This window comes from Heterodontus francisci, chromosome 3 (assembly GCF_036365525.1).
Source record: "Heterodontus francisci isolate sHetFra1 chromosome 3, sHetFra1.hap1, whole genome shotgun sequence".
Taxonomy (NCBI): domain Eukaryota; kingdom Metazoa; phylum Chordata; class Chondrichthyes; order Heterodontiformes; family Heterodontidae; genus Heterodontus; species Heterodontus francisci.
In genome coordinates, this window is record NC_090373.1 from 42,087,056 (window position 1) to 42,104,635 (window position 17,580).

Consider the following 17,580-nt stretch of genomic DNA (forward strand, 5'->3'; position numbering starts at 1 on the left):
TGAGTAGGACTGGAACAAAGAATGTTCCACATATCCCACAAAAAGGCAGGCAGGACCCATTTGGGTTCCCATAGCAACACCTTTATTTGGAGGAAGTGAGTGGAGTTGAAGTTGTTGTTTAATCTGAGAACAAGGCCAGCCAGGCAGAAAAGGGAGATGGTGGATGGAGAATGGTTGGGGCTCCAGTCAAGGAAGAAACTAAAAGCCCTCAGGCTATGCTGATGGGGATGGAGGCATAGAGAGATTGGACCCGTGGAAAAAAGGAGTGTGATGTTTTTAATAATGCAAAATTGTCTTAGCTCTTACTGATAAGAAATGGAATGCCACCCACAGCAAGGGAACTGGCAAATGTTAAAGTGGTGGCGGGGTGGTGTCATTTAGATGGGAAAAGAATGGAGAAGGAGAGAAAAAAAAGATTCAAAACAGGAAGAAATCAATTCTGTGGGGCAAGAACAGGCTGGAATGATGGATCTACCAGGGCAATGCTATTTGTGAATCCTGGGAAGAAAGTTATGGGCTGTGTAAGGTGTGGGACGATAAGGTTGGCAACCATGGAGGGAAGATCTCCAGAGGAGATCAGATCTGCAAATGATGGCTTGATGTGATGGTTGTTTAAGTGGTGTGTAGCATAGTATTCAATACTATGAAGGGATAGGACAGATTTGACAGAAAACATGATTAAGGGGTCCAGAACAAGGAACTATAGATAGAAAGTTTCAAGAAAGAGATTTAGGGCAGAGAGCATGATAAACTTTTTATACAGAGGGCTGCGAAGCTATGGAATACACAAATGGAGTTAATGACTGAAGCAAGGTCTATGTTAACAGCTAAGATTAGATTAGACAGATTGTTGAAGCAATAGGTGAAATATTCCAGCACTCACTAGATTCCAGGAGGGTCCCAATGGATTGGAAAACCACTAATGTGGGAGGGAGACAAAAAGCAGGAAACTATAGGCCAATCAGCCTAACATCGGTCATTGGAAAAATGCTAGAGTCCATTATTAAAGAAGAAATAGCAGGACATTTAGAAAAGCTTAACGGAAGCAAACAGAGTCAACATGGTTTTGTGAAAGGAAAATCATGTTTGACAAATTTGCTACAGTTCTTTGAGGATATAACAAGCAAAGTTGATAAAGGGGAACTGGTAGATGTACTGTACTTGGATTTCCAGAAGGCATTTGATAAGTTGTCACATAAAAGATTATTGCACAAGATAGGAGCTCACAGTATTGGGGGTAATGAAATAGCATGGATTAAAGATTGGTTAACTCACAGAAAACAGAGAGTCGGGATTAATGGGTCTTTTTCAGGTTGGAAAGACGTAACTAGTGGAGTGCCAAAAATTCCAAAAATGTGCAGCACAAAAGGATCTGGATGTTCTTGTGCATGAAACACAAAAAGTTAGCATGCAGGTGCAGCAAGTAATTAAGAAGGCAAATGGAATTTTGGCATTTATTGCTAAGGGGTTGGAGTTTAAAAATAGAGAAGTCTTGTTACAACTGTACAGGGTGTTGGTGAGGCCACACTGGTGTACTATGTACAGTTTTGGTCCCTGTATTTAAGAAAAGATATACTGGCATTGGAGGCAGTTCAAAAGAGATTCACTCAGCTCACTCCTGGAATGAAGTTGTTGACTTATAAGAACAGCTAAACAGGTTAGGCCTTTATTCATTAGAGTTTAGAAGAATGAGGGGTGATCTCACAAGATTTTTTTTAATTCATTCATGGGATGTGGGCGTCGCTGGCTAGGCCAGCATTTATTGCCCATCCCTAATTGTCCTTGAGAAGGTGGTGGTGAGCTGCCTTCTTGAACCGCTGCAGTCCATTTGGGGTAGGTATACCCACAGTGCTGTCAGGAAGGGAGTTCCAGGATTTTGACCCAGTGACAGTGAAGGAACGGCGATATAGTTCCAAGTCAGGATGGTGTGTGACTTGGAAGGGAACTTGCAGGTGGTGGTGTTCCCATGCATTTGCTGCCCTTGTCCTTCTAGTTGGTAGAGGTCGCGGGTTTGGGAGGTGCTGTCTAAGGAGTCTTGGTGCATTGCTGCCTGGGTAGATGTTGAGAAGATGTTTCCACTAGTGGGGGAATCTCAAACTAGGGACATAGTTACAGAATAAGGGGACACTCATTTAAAACTGAGATGTGAAGGAATTTCTTCTCTCAGAGGGGAGTGAATGTCTGGAATTTTCTACCCCAGAGAGTTGTGGAGGCTAGATCACTGAAAGTATTTAACGAGGAGGTAGATAGATTTTTGAAATATCGGGGAGTTGAGGGCTATGAGGAGCTGGCATGAAAGAGGAGCTGATGTCCAGGGCAGATCAGCCATGATCTGATTGAATGGTGGGGCAGATCTGAGGGGCTGAATGGCCTACTGCTGCTTCTGTTTCTTATGTTCTTATGTTCTTTAAAGGTGTTAGATCAACCAATTAAATGGGACATCAGAGACAAATCAATTTGATGATTTTATAAATAGTGATAGAGTTTATACATCCATGTACTCACAAGTAGGATATCTATCACAGACTACACACTACAAACCGAGCAAAATATCAAAGAATTACTGAAACTGGTCTTATTTATGCAGAGAAACAGTTTGTAAACAATATCAGATGACATGCTCTCAACCTATCAATTCTGAGACTATTGTCATGTGATCATTATGCAACATATGCTACCACATCAGTAGATGGGGATGTTGCACCACATTTAATTTATCTCTGGCTGTGGGTGGCATTCGATTTCTTATCAGTAAGAGTGAAGACAATTTTACATTGTTAAAAACATCACACTTTTGTTGTCTCCAAACGAGCCATAATTTGTTACATAAATTATTTGCTGCATCTTACTGGCCTGAAACTGACAATGCATCCTGCTTGCTTAGTTCTGGCCTATAGAATTCTAACAGTCTAAACCATGTGGTCGCTTTGATCACACAGAATGCATTCTTATAACACACAACTATTAATACTGTCTTTGGTACTGCTAAGCTAATTTTCATTATTTCTCACCAGCTGTTCTAAACATTTTACCAAATTATACTCAATGTACAACTGTGGTTTCTACACTTCTTTTTTTACTTCTATGTTAACTACCCACGTTACCCCGTACTTGTGTTAACCTATTATCTTATATACTGTCCTACAAAAGAAGGGATGTTAAGATTAATGCTTCTATGGAGGATAAACACCAATATGGACTTGCTGAACTTAACGGTTTATTTCCATGTTGTAATTATCTTATATAATTTGAGTGGATGATGGCTTTACTGTGTCTGCATGGCATTCTTGAGTCTGCTATTTTAACATGGACATCAACCTGTTCATTTTAAATGGGTTAATTCTTCCACTAAAATAGCACACAGAGGAATGTCATACAAATTAGTTCAACTTACATCCATTAATATTGGCAATAGTAATATCTAGACTCTGTTAAGATGGCACACTGTGATATAAGTAATGGCCACATGAACGTGTTTCTATGAGATTCTCTTGTTTGCTATTTAACAAAAATGTGGATCCATTTATTATCAAGCTTCGCTCAGTGATAGCACACTCACCAAGAAGTCAGAAAATCATGGGTTCAATGTAGGTTGACACTTCACAGCAATATTGAGTGAAAGTGCATTAGGAACATAGGAGCAGGAGTAGGCCATTCAGCCCATCAAGCCTGCTCCGCCATTCAATACGATCGTGGCTATCATCCACTTGAATGCCTTTTTCCCTTACTATCCCCATATCCTTTTATGTCATTGGTATTTAGAAATCTGTCAATCTCTACTTTAAACATACTCAATGACTGAGCTTCCACAACCCTCTGGGGCAGAGAATTCCAAAGATTCACAACCCTCTGAGCAAAGAAATTTCTCTTCATCTCTATCTTAAGTGGCTTCCCCATATTTTGAAATTGTGTCCCCTGGTTCTAGATTCCCCAACCAAGGGAAACATCTTACCTGCATCCACCCTGTCTATCCCTTTAAGTATTTTGTAGGTTTCAATGAGATCACTTCTCATTCTTCAAAACGCTAGAGAATACAGGCCCAGTTTCCCCAATCTCTCTTCATAGGACAGTCCTGACAACCCGGAAACAAATCTGGTCAACCTTCATTGTACTCTCTCTGTGGCAATAATATCCTTCCTAAGACAAGGGGACCAAAACTGCACACAGTCCTCCAGGTGCAGTCTAGCCAAGGTCCTATACAAGCAAGACTTCACTGTTCCTGTACTCAAATCTTCTTGCGACAAAGGCTAATATATCATTAGCCTTCCTAATTGCTTGCTGGAGGTGTCATCGTTAGATGAGGTATTATGCAATGGTCCCAGCTGCTTATCATGAAACTATTCGAAGAGGAGTAGAGGAGTGGTCCCAGTGACATAGCCAACACTTATCCCCCAACCAAAAGTGCCAATGAAGATTAACTGATTGTTTATTTATTTGCTGTCTGTGGAACCTTGCTGTTGGGCTTTCCTATATTCTAACTGTGATTGTAGTTTAAAAATTGGCTGTGAAGTGTTCTGGGAAGTCATGAGGATTCAAAAGGTACATCTATTTGTTCATGGAGGTCTTTATAAAATGGCACAAAAATGAATTTTACCCAGGCTGCAGTTGAGCTACAGTTCTTTCTTTTCATTTCCAAATCGGTAGAATGCAGCTTTGGAACTATAGGACTGACAAAACATTCAATCGTGTACTGTTATTACCAAATCTCACGTAATGGGATTTCAACTCATTAGTGTCCTGATCTGGGATTTTCTAAAGTTAGTGACCATAACTGGTTAAGAATGGTAGAGTCAGGAGGTGGCCAATAAACAATGAACAATGTCATGCAGTGTGATTTTGATATGGAAGATTTCTTCTTTACTCATAACGAAATCTTAAGTTAATTCTTTACATTCATATTTTCAATTTTGCAATAAATAGCAAAAGTGCAAATTGTTTTCTGCAGAAAAGGAAAGATTTCAGAGGAAAGTATTCGAGTCTGGTTCAAATGAGATCACATCTACTGACAGTCAAAACGTTTCTTGGCCAGTGGCCCTGCTTAATCCTCCATGGTTCTATTTTCATGATGCTCCAATTGTAAATTAACTTGTCAACTAAGCCTCACCACCTTACATTAATCATCCAGAAAAAAATTCCATTTAAATATGGTCTAAATCTGATGTTGACTCATGTTTTAATTATAAATGGTTGCCTCAGCTCAGAGTATCACTTAATTACCAGGTAACTCAATATCCAGGAGTGATACTCCACTTAGCAAAAGTGAGAATCTGCTTTTTTCTACATAATTATCAATCTTTAACAAAATTGTTGAAGAGAATTTCAGACTCAATTGTTTGGATAAATAGAGCCAAGAGTTTTCTTTCCAAATTCAATTTAGTTAACCCTGAATGCCACAAATATTATTAGACAATCTGTGAATGTTCAGAATAAGGCTGTTCTACAGATCTTTGTTCCAGATGATCATTTGTACCATAAATCAATAAGGATCAGTTCAACTGTTCATTGATTGATGCTTTCACATTTGTGAAAAACAAAGAGGGAATCAAAAGTTGAATTGTTTTTCAGCTTTTAGCTGCTCGATACAGAAATGTGTTCCATCATCATTACACAGGAACTGCTACAGGTGCTTTTATGTTCACGAGAAGGGCCTGGGAGAGTGGATCTTCAAAAAGAGACCTGTGAGCTCCATTTATCATTCTCCCCTATTTACTTTACCTTGTACCATGGCTGCTGTTGCCAAAAAGTGAGGGGATCTACCTGTCACATTTACTTTTAAAGAAAGATGGAATATTATGTTGGAAGACCCAAAGGTTGGCATCCACTACGTTGCAGCAGTGAAAGTCAAGCTATTAATCTTTACAAGTGGAGCTGACAATGATAGGAATGCACATATGTCACTGACTGCATTCTTCGAAAGTAAAAATTCCTTCTGTCAAGGGTGTGCAATCCTTTAACAGATACATGCATAACATGGATCCTCAGGAGCCACATCTTGAAAGAAAGAGAAAACTTGCATTTAAATAACACACTCATGAACAGAGGAGTTTTGAAACTTAGTCACTGGTTTAATGTGTAGAAATGTGAAAGTCACTTTGTGCTCAGTAAGTCCTCACAAACCCCAAGTGATACTGGCCATGTAATCTGGTTTACTGATGTTGGTTGAGTCATCAAAGCTGGCCAGGCCACCATTAAAATGCTCTTGCTCTTCTTCAAAAAGTATCATGGAATCTTTTACATCCACGCAAGAGGATGGGGACTCGGTTTAATGTTTCATTTGAAAGATGGTACAGCACTCCTTCAGTACCGAACTGAAGTGTCAGCCTGGATTATGCGCTCGGATACCTGGAGTGAAGTTTATACACACAACTTACTGATGCAGAGGCAAGTATATGACCACTGAGTCAATTTAAAATTTAAATCCACAAAGTCAATGGAACTAAAAATTGGGAGAGATGTAAGACAGGCCGCGACTCGTAAATACCCCATTTACACTATCGCACAAAGTCAAGATCCCCGTTCAGTCTTGGGGTAACAGCACCTGGAAGGCATCACCTCATGAGGAGATCCTGGTACCTGTTTGTCAGTTTTGTAATGACTAGTTAATGGACATCTTTCTTGGGCCAGATTTAAGCATGGTGTCTGTGAGGCTGAAGTGGCTCCAAGATGATGTGACTTGCAATGGACACTTAGTACCAAATCAACTCTCTATAGAAGGTTTAACAAACTGAAGCCTGAGCCAAGCAGTTCCCAGATCTTCAGAGATCTGTTAATATTGACCAGGCAGCCTGGGCCACTCATTGAACCTGAAGGGGTAAACCTGTTGCTGGGATTCTCTCATTTGGATTCCAATAACTCCGCAAGCCAGTGTACTAATGGCCAGGATAGTCTTGGTTGGTCAAGCAGAAAGCAGCTTAGCAGTGCTCTGTATTGATAGACTCCACTTCAGTTAAACTTCAGGAGTACGCATTTGCTCACCTAAGGAGCCCTGAGCCTCAAGCTTCCAATCTGTACACATGCTTCCTGTACTTGGGTAAGAGGAGTATATTCCTTCTGGCATTAACTAGGCACTCGAAATCAGGCACACAGAAACTGTAGATTTCTCAGCAACTAGGATTGGAGACCCAAACATGGTTTCCTTGCAAGTTAAGCACCTGGTTCACCCCTAAAAAAATCTGCTCATGCTGTGTGGGAACAATGTGGAGTTATTTGATGCAAAATCCCTGCAGAGTAGAGAAGCAATGCTGCCTTTCCTGCCAAGTGAAGACAACAGAAAGAGGAGTTGAGGACAGAAGAGGCCCAAAAAGGTAAATTCTTGTTACTTCTTTGTGGGGCCAGGAAGAAGAGCAGGAATGCTCCACCAGGCCACATAACAGAAGTTTAGGCTTCCCTTGCACTGGGGTCTGTGTCTTCCGCATCTGAGATCCCACTCAACCAAAGTCGAAATTCTCTCCTCACGACTTACCAGGGGACTATTGGTTAGGTTCTGGTCTTCAGCCTCCTATAGCCCCACATTGTGCTCTCCGCTTGCTGGAAACCTGCCACTTTCCACCAGTTTGAGACCCAGGCATTAAATCTGGTCAGGAGCTTTGGGACCCACCTCAGCACCCATCCACACCTCCCACCCCCTGCCCACCTGATTGCAGCTCCAGGTTAAAATTGGGCTTTGAACCTCTCTATGTTGTCAGCATCTACGTGTTGAAAAAGTACCTTTAGTTTCTCTATCAGAAACAAATCAGGCCGTTCTTTGAGCAGATACAGCTGTGCTCTGATCAGAACAAGACATGTTCGGTACTATCAGTTGAGATGAACAACGGGTGCATTTAATGGACATTTCAGGTCATCATACATTTAAACGACAAACCCAATGATAAGCCATTACCTTGTTCCATTAAACTCAAAATTAACAAGGAAACTGGTTTAAAAACAGAAAGTGCTGGAAATAAACAGCAGATCCAGCAGCATTGGTGGAGAGAGAAACAGAGTTGAAGTTTCTCTCTTCACAGATGCTGCCAGACATTCTGTGTATTTCCAGCACTTTCTGTTTTTATTTCAGATTTCTGGCATCTGCAGTATCTTGCTTTTATTTTAAGGAAACTGCTTTGATAGTTATTTAGATAGTTATGATGAACAAAGCAACATTAAGTATTGGGAAAAGACTTGATTTTTGAACTAGTAATTTCAAATAGGTTTTATAGAGAATATAATTTTTAAAGACACATATAATATCCTGATCCTCTATTTGGTCTTTCTTCTTTCTTTGGCCCCCTTGTCTCAAGAGACAATGGGTAAGCGCCTCGAGGTGGTCAGTGGTTTGTGGAACAGCGCCTAGAGTGGCTATAAAGGCCAATTCTACGACAGACTGTTCCACAGGCACTGCAGATAAAATTGATTGTTGGGGCTGTAACACAGTTAGCTCTCTCCTTGCGCTTCTGTCTTTTTTCCTGCCAATTGCTATGTCTCTTCGACTCACCACTCTTTAGCCCCGCCTTTATGGCTGTCCGCCAGCTCTGGCGATCACTGGCAACTGACTCCCACGACTTGTGGTCAGTGTCACAGGACTTCATGTCGTATTTGCAGACGTCTTTAAAGCGGAGACATGGACGGCAGGTGGGTCTGATACCAGTGACAAGCTCGCTGTACAATGTGTCCTTGGGGATCCTGCTATCTTCCATGAGGCTCACATGGCCAAGCCATCTCAAGCGCCGCTGGCTCAGTCGGGCGTATATCCTGGGGATGTTGGCCGCCTTGAGGACTTCTGCATTGGAGATACGATCCTGCCACCTGATGCCAAGGATTCTCTGGAGGCAGCGAAGATGGAATGAGTTGAGACGTCGCTCTTGGCTGACATACGTTGTCCAGGCTTCGCTGCTGTCGAGCAAGGTACTGAGGACACAGGCTTGAAACACTCGGACTTTTGTGTTCCGTGTCAGTGCGCCATTTTCCCACACCCTCTTGGCCAGTCTGGACATAGCAACGGATGCCTTTCCCATGCGCTTGTTGATTTCTGCATCGAGAGACAGGTTACTGGTGATAGTTGAGCCTAGGTAGGTGAACTTTTGAACCACTTCCAGAGTGTGGTCGCCAATATTGATGGATGGAGCATTTCTGATGTCCTGTCCCATGATGTTTGTTTTCTTGAGGCTGATGGTTAGGCCAAATTCGTTGCAGGCAGCCGCAATCCTGTCGATGAGTCTCTGCAGACACTCTCCTGTGTGAGATGTTAATGCAGCATCGTCAGCAAAGAGGAGTTCCCTGATGAGGACTTTCCATACTTTGGTCTTTGCTCTAAGACGGGCAAGGTTGAACAATCTGCCATCTGATTTTGTGTGGAGGAAAATTCCTTCTTCTGAAGACTTGAACGCATGAGAGAGCAGCAGTGAAGGTGTGACTACACAGCCTTGTTTCACGCCACTCAGGATAGGAAAGGGGTCTGATGGGGCACTGCAATGCTGAATTATGCCTTTCATTTGATCTTTAAAAACGTAATATACAAACAGGTACTCTGTGTATCCTGTTTGGCAAAGTGGAATTCCTCATACATCCCATATTGTCCTGCACAATTATATTACTAATTCCCTTGAGTTTCTTTCAAAATCTTTCAGACGTTTAGCAATCTAAAGAAATGCACCATTCCACCTGAAGCTGTAAAAGAAAACTCAAAATAGCATTATTCTAGACTCCAACAGGTTTCTTTTCATTAGGATGTCCATAAACCCATCCACCGAAACCTTATGTCTTGTCAGTTTTCATTTAAACTTCCTGGCATTGCTACAAATCAGTTTATTTAACACACCCAAGTGAAATGCTACAGCAAGAAATCATAGATTCATCCCTTTCAGCGCCTCAGAAATCACTACGTCTGACCGAATATTTGTAAAAATGTTTTTATTCAAAAACTGCAGAAAAAATCTGTGTAGCTTTTTGTATTTTTATTAAAGCTATTGAAGTGATGTAAAACGTTCCTCGGATCTGGAGTAATCACAGGAAGGAGATTCAAGCAGACACCATGGGCTGAATTTTCCTGGCCCACTGGCAATGTTTTGGGAGCCGTCAGGGCTGGCAAAATGTTGGGGCAAGGCGTTGGGACGGGAGCTCGATGTCTTCCAGTTGCTGGCAAGGTGGCGTGGCAGTGGGAAAGTTGGCGGCTCGACTGTCAGCCGGATGGTCAATTGAGCCACTTAAGTGGCCAATTATAGGCCACTTCCAGTCTCCGCAGGCATTTTTCCTGTGTTGGGAGGGTCTGCTGCTGTGTGGGGAGACCACCCACTGAAACCTGGTGCCTTCCCTTGGCTTGGTGTAGAGTGGAGGGGGGCCCTCCTTTTTGGGCACTCCATGGCCCTCAGAGAGCACGCCCGGAGGCTGCCCTCATGGCAACAGCGCTGCTGGTGCTCCATCACTGTATCCCTGTTCACCCACCCCCCCCCCCTCCACCCCCGACCTGATCGCCAGGGCCTGGCTTCCCCCAACCTACTCAACTCTCTTCGAGAGTGGCCCTCCACTGAGGTGTCCACCTAGAGCAATTGCAGGCACTAACGTTGGCGCTGCTGAGACTGCTGGCCTTCTGACTGAGCTGGCAGCTCTTGGGGGATGGCTGTTTATTGGCCTCCACCACCAATATGCTGCTCCAGGTCCTGCTGCCCGCCAAAGCGGGGTTGCCTCCTGCTTTTGACCCCGGTGGGGGTACTTGCCGGTATGCAGCAAAATTCAGCCCCCTGGTTCATTCAAAGCATGTCACAGCTATGTGGATTCCTAGTTCCTTTGAAAGCCACAATACATGATTAAGTGGCAGAAGTTTCAGGGTAAAGTGAATTTTCTACAGGTACATTGGCTATTGTTATGACCAACCACTCCTGTCGAAGCCCCCAATCAAAATATGCGATTCTGATTGTGGTGGGAGAAACGCACTATTAATTCAATTCCATCGCTTCACAGATCGCCTAACATATAATTTAAAACGTTCCAAATTAAAGAAAGACCTAGCCAAATTGTACCATCTATTAACCCCCGAATGAGGCTAACCAAACCAGGTGTCTTTAAATCAACAAATTAACTCTTTAATTAGAAGAACTAAATTCTTAAATACTATGAAAATATAAACAGCATTTAAAATAGAAAAAAATTAGAGTCCTTGCAAATTTACAGTCCAATGTCACTTGAAGTCCTCATAGAATGTTGCTTTAAGTCCTCACAGAATGTTGCTTGAAGCCCTCACAGCCATCTGATGGGGAAAAAGGTTCTTCCACATTGAACAATCCGTCGTCTAACTTCAGCAGTAGGTGCTGCTTCCTTTCTCGGTGATGAATTTCCACAATTAACAACTTGCGAACACTTTCGATAGAATCAATCTGACTTTAGAGTTTTTTGAGGGATAAAATATTGTCACAGTCTAACTTTCCTTTCTTCAATTTAAATTACCAGAGATCTGTTTTGGCTTGACTTTTTTTTAGAATTTTGAGAGATAATAATTGAACAGACTAAATTTCTCTTCCTTCAGTTTAAATGGTTGAGAAATCTTTTTCCAGGTGCTGTCATCACAGCTGTCTGTGTCCTCTGTGTGTCTGTTAGAACAAACTGTCTTCAACTAAAAGCCAGTTCAACACTCAAAGATAACAAATGTATCGCATGAGACTCACTCCCAGTGGCTGTATCCATGGGAACGAGAATGCACCCTTTGAATCGCAGTCTCCAAATGGCTATTTCTAAGGCAACGAAAATGTACCTTCCTATAACTCCTGAGACTTGCTGGTTCTTAATGCAATACTGATCCCTTGCAAGCTTTAAAGGCAAACCGCATATTCCGGAAAAGAACTACAGGACCATGACACTATGCAAGTACCCTGGGCACATGTTATCTACCCAATGAATGAATGGATATTTATCAGGAATACTAGTTGCTGAAGAACACAGTAAAGACAAATAACTGAAAGGACAAGTAATCACGCTTATAGAGAATAATCAGCAGTTACAATATTTTCATAACAATTTCACACCACTAGAAGTTGCCTTTTGTCGATAGCTGTTAAGAGTCTAAACAATTGGACTGGCCTGCAATTGGGTCTGAAACCACAACCACCCCCCCACCATATCCTCACCATGCCCACCTGATCCTAGCTTTTTTATGTATATATATTAAGCTTGAAGTCTGAGGAGCCAAATAGCCACAAAACATAAAAAGGATGGGGATGGGGGGGGCTTGCTAAAAGAAAGTATAGGAAGTGGGGGGGGGGGCATGTGGTTGGGGGAAGGTGAAGAATGCCAGACAGCCTGACTCCGTTACTTACTGCATGGAGGTAGAAACACAGGAGACTTTCTGACCTGCGCCTGAGCACCCCAAGCATCAGTTCAGTTTATGCTGGACAACAAGGGTTTTTGACTCTACATATAACTTATAAAAAGCTTAGGAGTCAGGTAGTGAGTGGGGCTATTTTTCTCTTGCTACCGCTCAGTAAACAGAATGATAACAGGGGAAATAAATTTGAAAAATAGGTCCACTCACATACTGTTGGAGGCTAGCCATTCTGATTTTAAGCTGGATCGAAAATAAGCAGAGGCCTCATTACTACATTCAATACTTTTCTGCCATCCCTTCATGTATTTTGAGTGATAACAGCTTCCATTATTCTCCCTGCTGTTGAAAACTGCTGCACTGTTTCATTCCTGATGCTCCTACCCTTCTCATTTGTAGTGCTGTCGCAAGCCCATGGGGATCGGTTGCCCTGGTGGATTTCACTGCCTTCCAATTGGCAGGCTGCCTATAAGCAGTGCAATTTGTGCTGGCAACTTGTCTCTTGCATGCAACTCTGGTCTCACCATGTAAACTGTTCAAGTCTCCTCACTGACTACATCTGGAGGGCAAACAGACGCTCAACTCACCACCCACTCCATCTACACCATTATTGAAAGTCGCTGCATGTATTGTTCGTGGTTGGCCAATTACTAGAACAGAGACTGTGACAAAACTTTGACATTACAGATAACCTGATCCTGACTTCTGAAGTTATGCATTGATCCGGCCCCTGCTCCAGTTTTGGTAGCACTTAGGTGCGTTAGATAAGGAGACCTAGGATTCTTGGTCTTGCTGTGGACAATACTCAATGAATTTTATAGCTTTGATTACTTCCAGATAGTATTCAGGTCAATGTATTACATAAGGATGAGCACATTAGTGAAACATTGCTTTAGCCAGAGTCCCAAAGAACCATAGGCATCTCTCCAATTAGAGAGAGACAGTTGGTGATGTATAGCTCGAAGGTCACCACTCCTCAAGCATCGGGCAAGACAAGGAGGCAGGCCTCTATGAACTACCACAGCTGGCAGGAGAATGAACACAAGCTGTTGGCGTGTTTCTACATTTCATGTTAGCTGTCTAGCCAACTGAGCTAACCGACCCCCCATTAGTAAAGCAGCAGACTGTAATATGGGATAAATACACATTGTAATATTCAGATGACAAATTCAGTCTCAACTTATTATTGTTAGACAAGGAGACAGCAGTTAACAATTTACACAATCAATTCCAATGTTTGAATGAATTGCTTTCATTAGATAACAGTTTTAGAATTATCACCAACAAAATAATGAATAAATATTGCTTATTGCATAAAATTTTGAAGTTGTGAGATGACTTTCCCCTAAATTGAAGATGTATTGATAAAAAATTGTGACAGTTTTGAAAATATAATCATGTCACGGTTATCAACAAAACCAAGAGATGTGACTTTCTTAACAGGGAATTCAAATTTTAACCTTGTCAATATCATCACAGCCTGACAGTTGAGAGTGGAAGATCAGCTCAGCTACAGATTTTCCGATGGTCAATCCTTAATATTGGTTAATATTGCCTCCTCTCTGTTCCATTCTCCTTCTGTCACAATGACGAGGTGCACTATTTGATTTCAAACTAAAAACCACACCCACTGAAGACTTTGGGCTGGATTTCTGCTGAGGCCAATGAAAGGCCTTGTGAGGCCAATTAAAGGAGGCCAACTGGAATTTTCTAGCCAGCCTCCAGGTTCCCGCAGGGAGTGGGGGCCAGTTTAGGTGCCTGAAGGCGGACACCTGGCAGCAGGCCAGGGGAACAGGTGCTCCAGGCAGACCTAGAGGCCCTCCTTGCCTGCCTGGGTGCAGGAGTAGCCACAGGCAGCCCTGAAGATGGGTTCCCTCCCACCCCCAAACAGCGATGACCTGGCTACTGAATCTATTTTTTAATTAAAGATTTGGAAAAAGTTGAGGAGTTGCCATTTCCATCTTGAAGCCTCTGATTGGCCCTACAGCTTCGAGAGCCCACCCGCCATCCTTAATTGGACAGCAAATCTGCTCTCTGGCCATTAATTGGCCACCTGGGGAAAAGCAAAGGTGAGTGACTGTTTTCTCCCCCCAGCCACCCCCCGGGGCATGTTCGGGACCTGGAAACAGTCCTGACCTCTGTTTCTCACCCCCAGAGGTAAAATCCAGCCCTTTGAGTCTGTGTGACACTCGAGGTCAAGATTTGAACCCCAAGTTAGCTTTACACATCTAGTCCGAAGCTGCCGACACAATCACTTTGGAGAAAGTCATGTGCCTACTTCACTCCATCACACGAGTGGCACATGAAAGGGTACTTTAAGAAATGCAACAAAGCCAAATGGAAATGTGAACTTATGAATGGATGACTTTTCATGCTGCACGAGGTTCAGGAACAGGTTCACCTTTATAAGTATCCTGTCTATTCTGCCTATGCTTAGCATTGCCACAAGAGTGAAAGCAAAGTTTAACTCTTCCAGAAGCTTAACCTTCATCACATGCAAAAGAAAAATCAGCTTTATTCTGCATGATTTACTATCAGGTAAATCAGACGATTCCCAGGTAAATGTGGTGTCATGGTAATCCTTATTTCAAGCAACGGTTTCAATGTTATCACCTTCCTAAATGTCTGTAACAACTGTATGATGAGCTCATCAATTGTGATTATCAGGTTGCTGTGAAGAATAAGACCACTGTTTTCTTCCCCATTAAAAAAAATTCAAGTGATGTAATCAGTTACTTGGTTTACAGTATAACTCTTCAAGTAAATAGATGAAAGCAACTATCAGAGCATGAAGGGCATGAAAGTGATCAATGACTAAAACTATCTCTTTTACTGACCTTCAGAAGATTACCTGAAAGTTATTACTTCATTAATTTCCCAATTACTCTCATTAATATTTGGAATTGAGGCAATATGGAAAATTAAAATCTGCATGATTGACCAATAAGCTCCTAACGATCTCCTGTAATATTATTTTAACATCTGATTAAAAACAACCATTAATTTTACTCTGACAAAATCCCTACCACTCATTACAAGTATACTCATCCAAAAATGAGCATGGATCCTATTTCAGATTTCTCTAATGTCAGCGTAATCCAGCTTTTAGGCAGCTGATTGAGTTTTGTGATAGAAAACACATAGAATGAATATTCAGGGTATGTTGCAGCAGAGTTTGTGCAGAGTGCCTTTCTTCTGATGCAGTATCAGAAATAAGAGTTTGGAAAGGAGGTCTGTAATCAACTTTGTTTTGGAAATGTAGATATTGCAGTGTGACAACAGTCAATTCTTTTAAGTGAACAATTGATTTTAGACAAAACGATTCCTATCCTGAACAAGCAGCATCAGGAAAGACCAAAGTTCTAAGAAGAAATCTGACTGAAATTTCAAGATAAATGGCCAAAAGGTCCAGTAGTTTACCATTTTTTGCCACTCTATTCGAGTCATTGTCAAAAAAGAAAGGTGGCCACTGCTTATGCACTATTTACCTTTAACAACATGGCAAGACAAGGAATTCAACAACAACCAGCAGGATTACGATCACAGCAACAACCAAATAAATGGATCTGGCAACCTCCCTCATCCAATTTTGCAAATATAGCTTGAATTGTCATTAATAATTATCAAGCAAACAGCACATTGTTTTGCACAGATTCTTTAAAAAAAATGCATGTATACAATGACATTTTATCTGCCATCTTCAACAGGCCTGCAAAATCATTTACACTTCATGATAGTGGGAAACGTTTAAAGTAATCTCCAAAAATATCCTTTATTGTGAAAAATAACACCACTAAGAAACTGTGTGCTTTTTTAAAGAAGTTATTTGGCTCTTTGAAAAAAAGAGATAACAGCCATTGTACTTGCCATATTGTGAGTGCTTCAGTCCCACTAATCTCCAGGATGTCATATCCATCTTCAAGCTGAAAATCGGAGAAGATGAGTGCGATAGTATCACCAGGCTCTGCCAGGATGGTCCATGTGCAGTCAGCATTATTGTTGTATTCTGATGGAAAGTGCGGACTGGAAATCATTCCGTTGGTTCCGCGCAATGTCCCACCACAAGCTCCTTCAGCTGCAATAAGAGCAACAAGAAAAACAAATGATGCACAGAGTTCCTGAGGGAAAACACCATTCAATAATCACAATTTCGACTCAATGCTGAAACAATTTATTTCATCATTGACAACATTTTCTCAATAAAATATAAAAATTGCTTTATGGTTAAGAATTTCACAGAGATTCACAGAACTCTTAATTAAAGTCAATAAAGGCTATTTTTATCTAATAATTAGTAAACAAAACATCCATGAAAATGCATATGCCACTAAAATGTAATTGTGCAAGATATGAAACATTAAATAACCTGGGTCTCACAATCATAAAAAATATGTATTTTCTTCTAAGATTGATTAATTGCAAATGAGTTGACATTTGACTTGGAGTAACACGACTGAGGTTTGAGTAATCAGGAAGTAACACAACCTGTACTTAGTCAAGTGAAAAAAAATCCCTTTATTTCGTTTAGAAAGAATACCTGTCAGGGTTGGCATGTATTATACACTTTGAACTGCCATTTAGCCCATCTCTACAAATTGTACAGTTTTCAAATACAATAGGAGTGAATAGATTTCATCATTATTAGCTTCCTCCCTTTGTTTCCGCTGGGCGCTGAGATTTTGAAGTCGGCAGGACACTGACTACCTGCTGACTGAAGTCAGAAGAACCACAACTCCAGGGAATTTGCACACAGCAAGCTCCCACAACCAGCATTGTGATAATGACCAGATAATCTGTGTTAGTGATGTTGATTGAGGTTTACATATTGGCCAGAACACGAGGGAATCTCCCCAACTCTTCGAATAAAGAGATGGGATCTTTTAGATTAGATTAGATTAGATTAGAGATACAGCACTGAAACAGGCCCTTCGGCCCACCGAGTCTGTGCCGAACATCAACCACCCATTTATACTAATCCTACACCAATCCCATATTCCTACCAAACATCCCCACCTGTCTCTATATTTCCCTACCACCTACCTATACTAGTGACAATTTATAAAGGCCAATTTACCTATCAACCTGCAAGTCTTTTGGCTTGTGGGAGGAAACCGGAGCACCCGGAGAAAAACCACGCAGACACAGGGAGAACTTGCAAACTCCACACAGGCAGTACCCGGAATCGAACCCGGGTCCCTGGAGCTGTGAGGCTGCGGTGCTAACCACTGCGCCACTGTGCCGCCCATACATTCAACAGAGAGGTTAAACTCAGTTTAACATCTCCTCCAAAGAAC

At 41.8% G+C, this 17,580-nt stretch overlaps 1 protein-coding gene across 1 annotated transcript in view; it reads right to left on the minus strand.

The window, feature by feature from the left end:
• csmd1a (CUB and Sushi multiple domains 1a) overlaps window positions 1–17,580 on the minus strand; it is an 880,611-nt gene that overhangs the window by 20,290 nt on the left and 842,741 nt on the right. Inside the window, exons 7-8 of the mRNA XM_068028481.1 lie at window positions 16,154–16,361; window positions 12,198–12,264 (exon numbers count right to left, since the gene is read on the minus strand). Of these exons, the coding sequence (XP_067884582.1) occupies window positions 12,198–12,264; window positions 16,154–16,361 (275 nt within the window). The remainder of the gene's footprint in view (window positions 1–12,197; window positions 12,265–16,153; window positions 16,362–17,580) is intronic.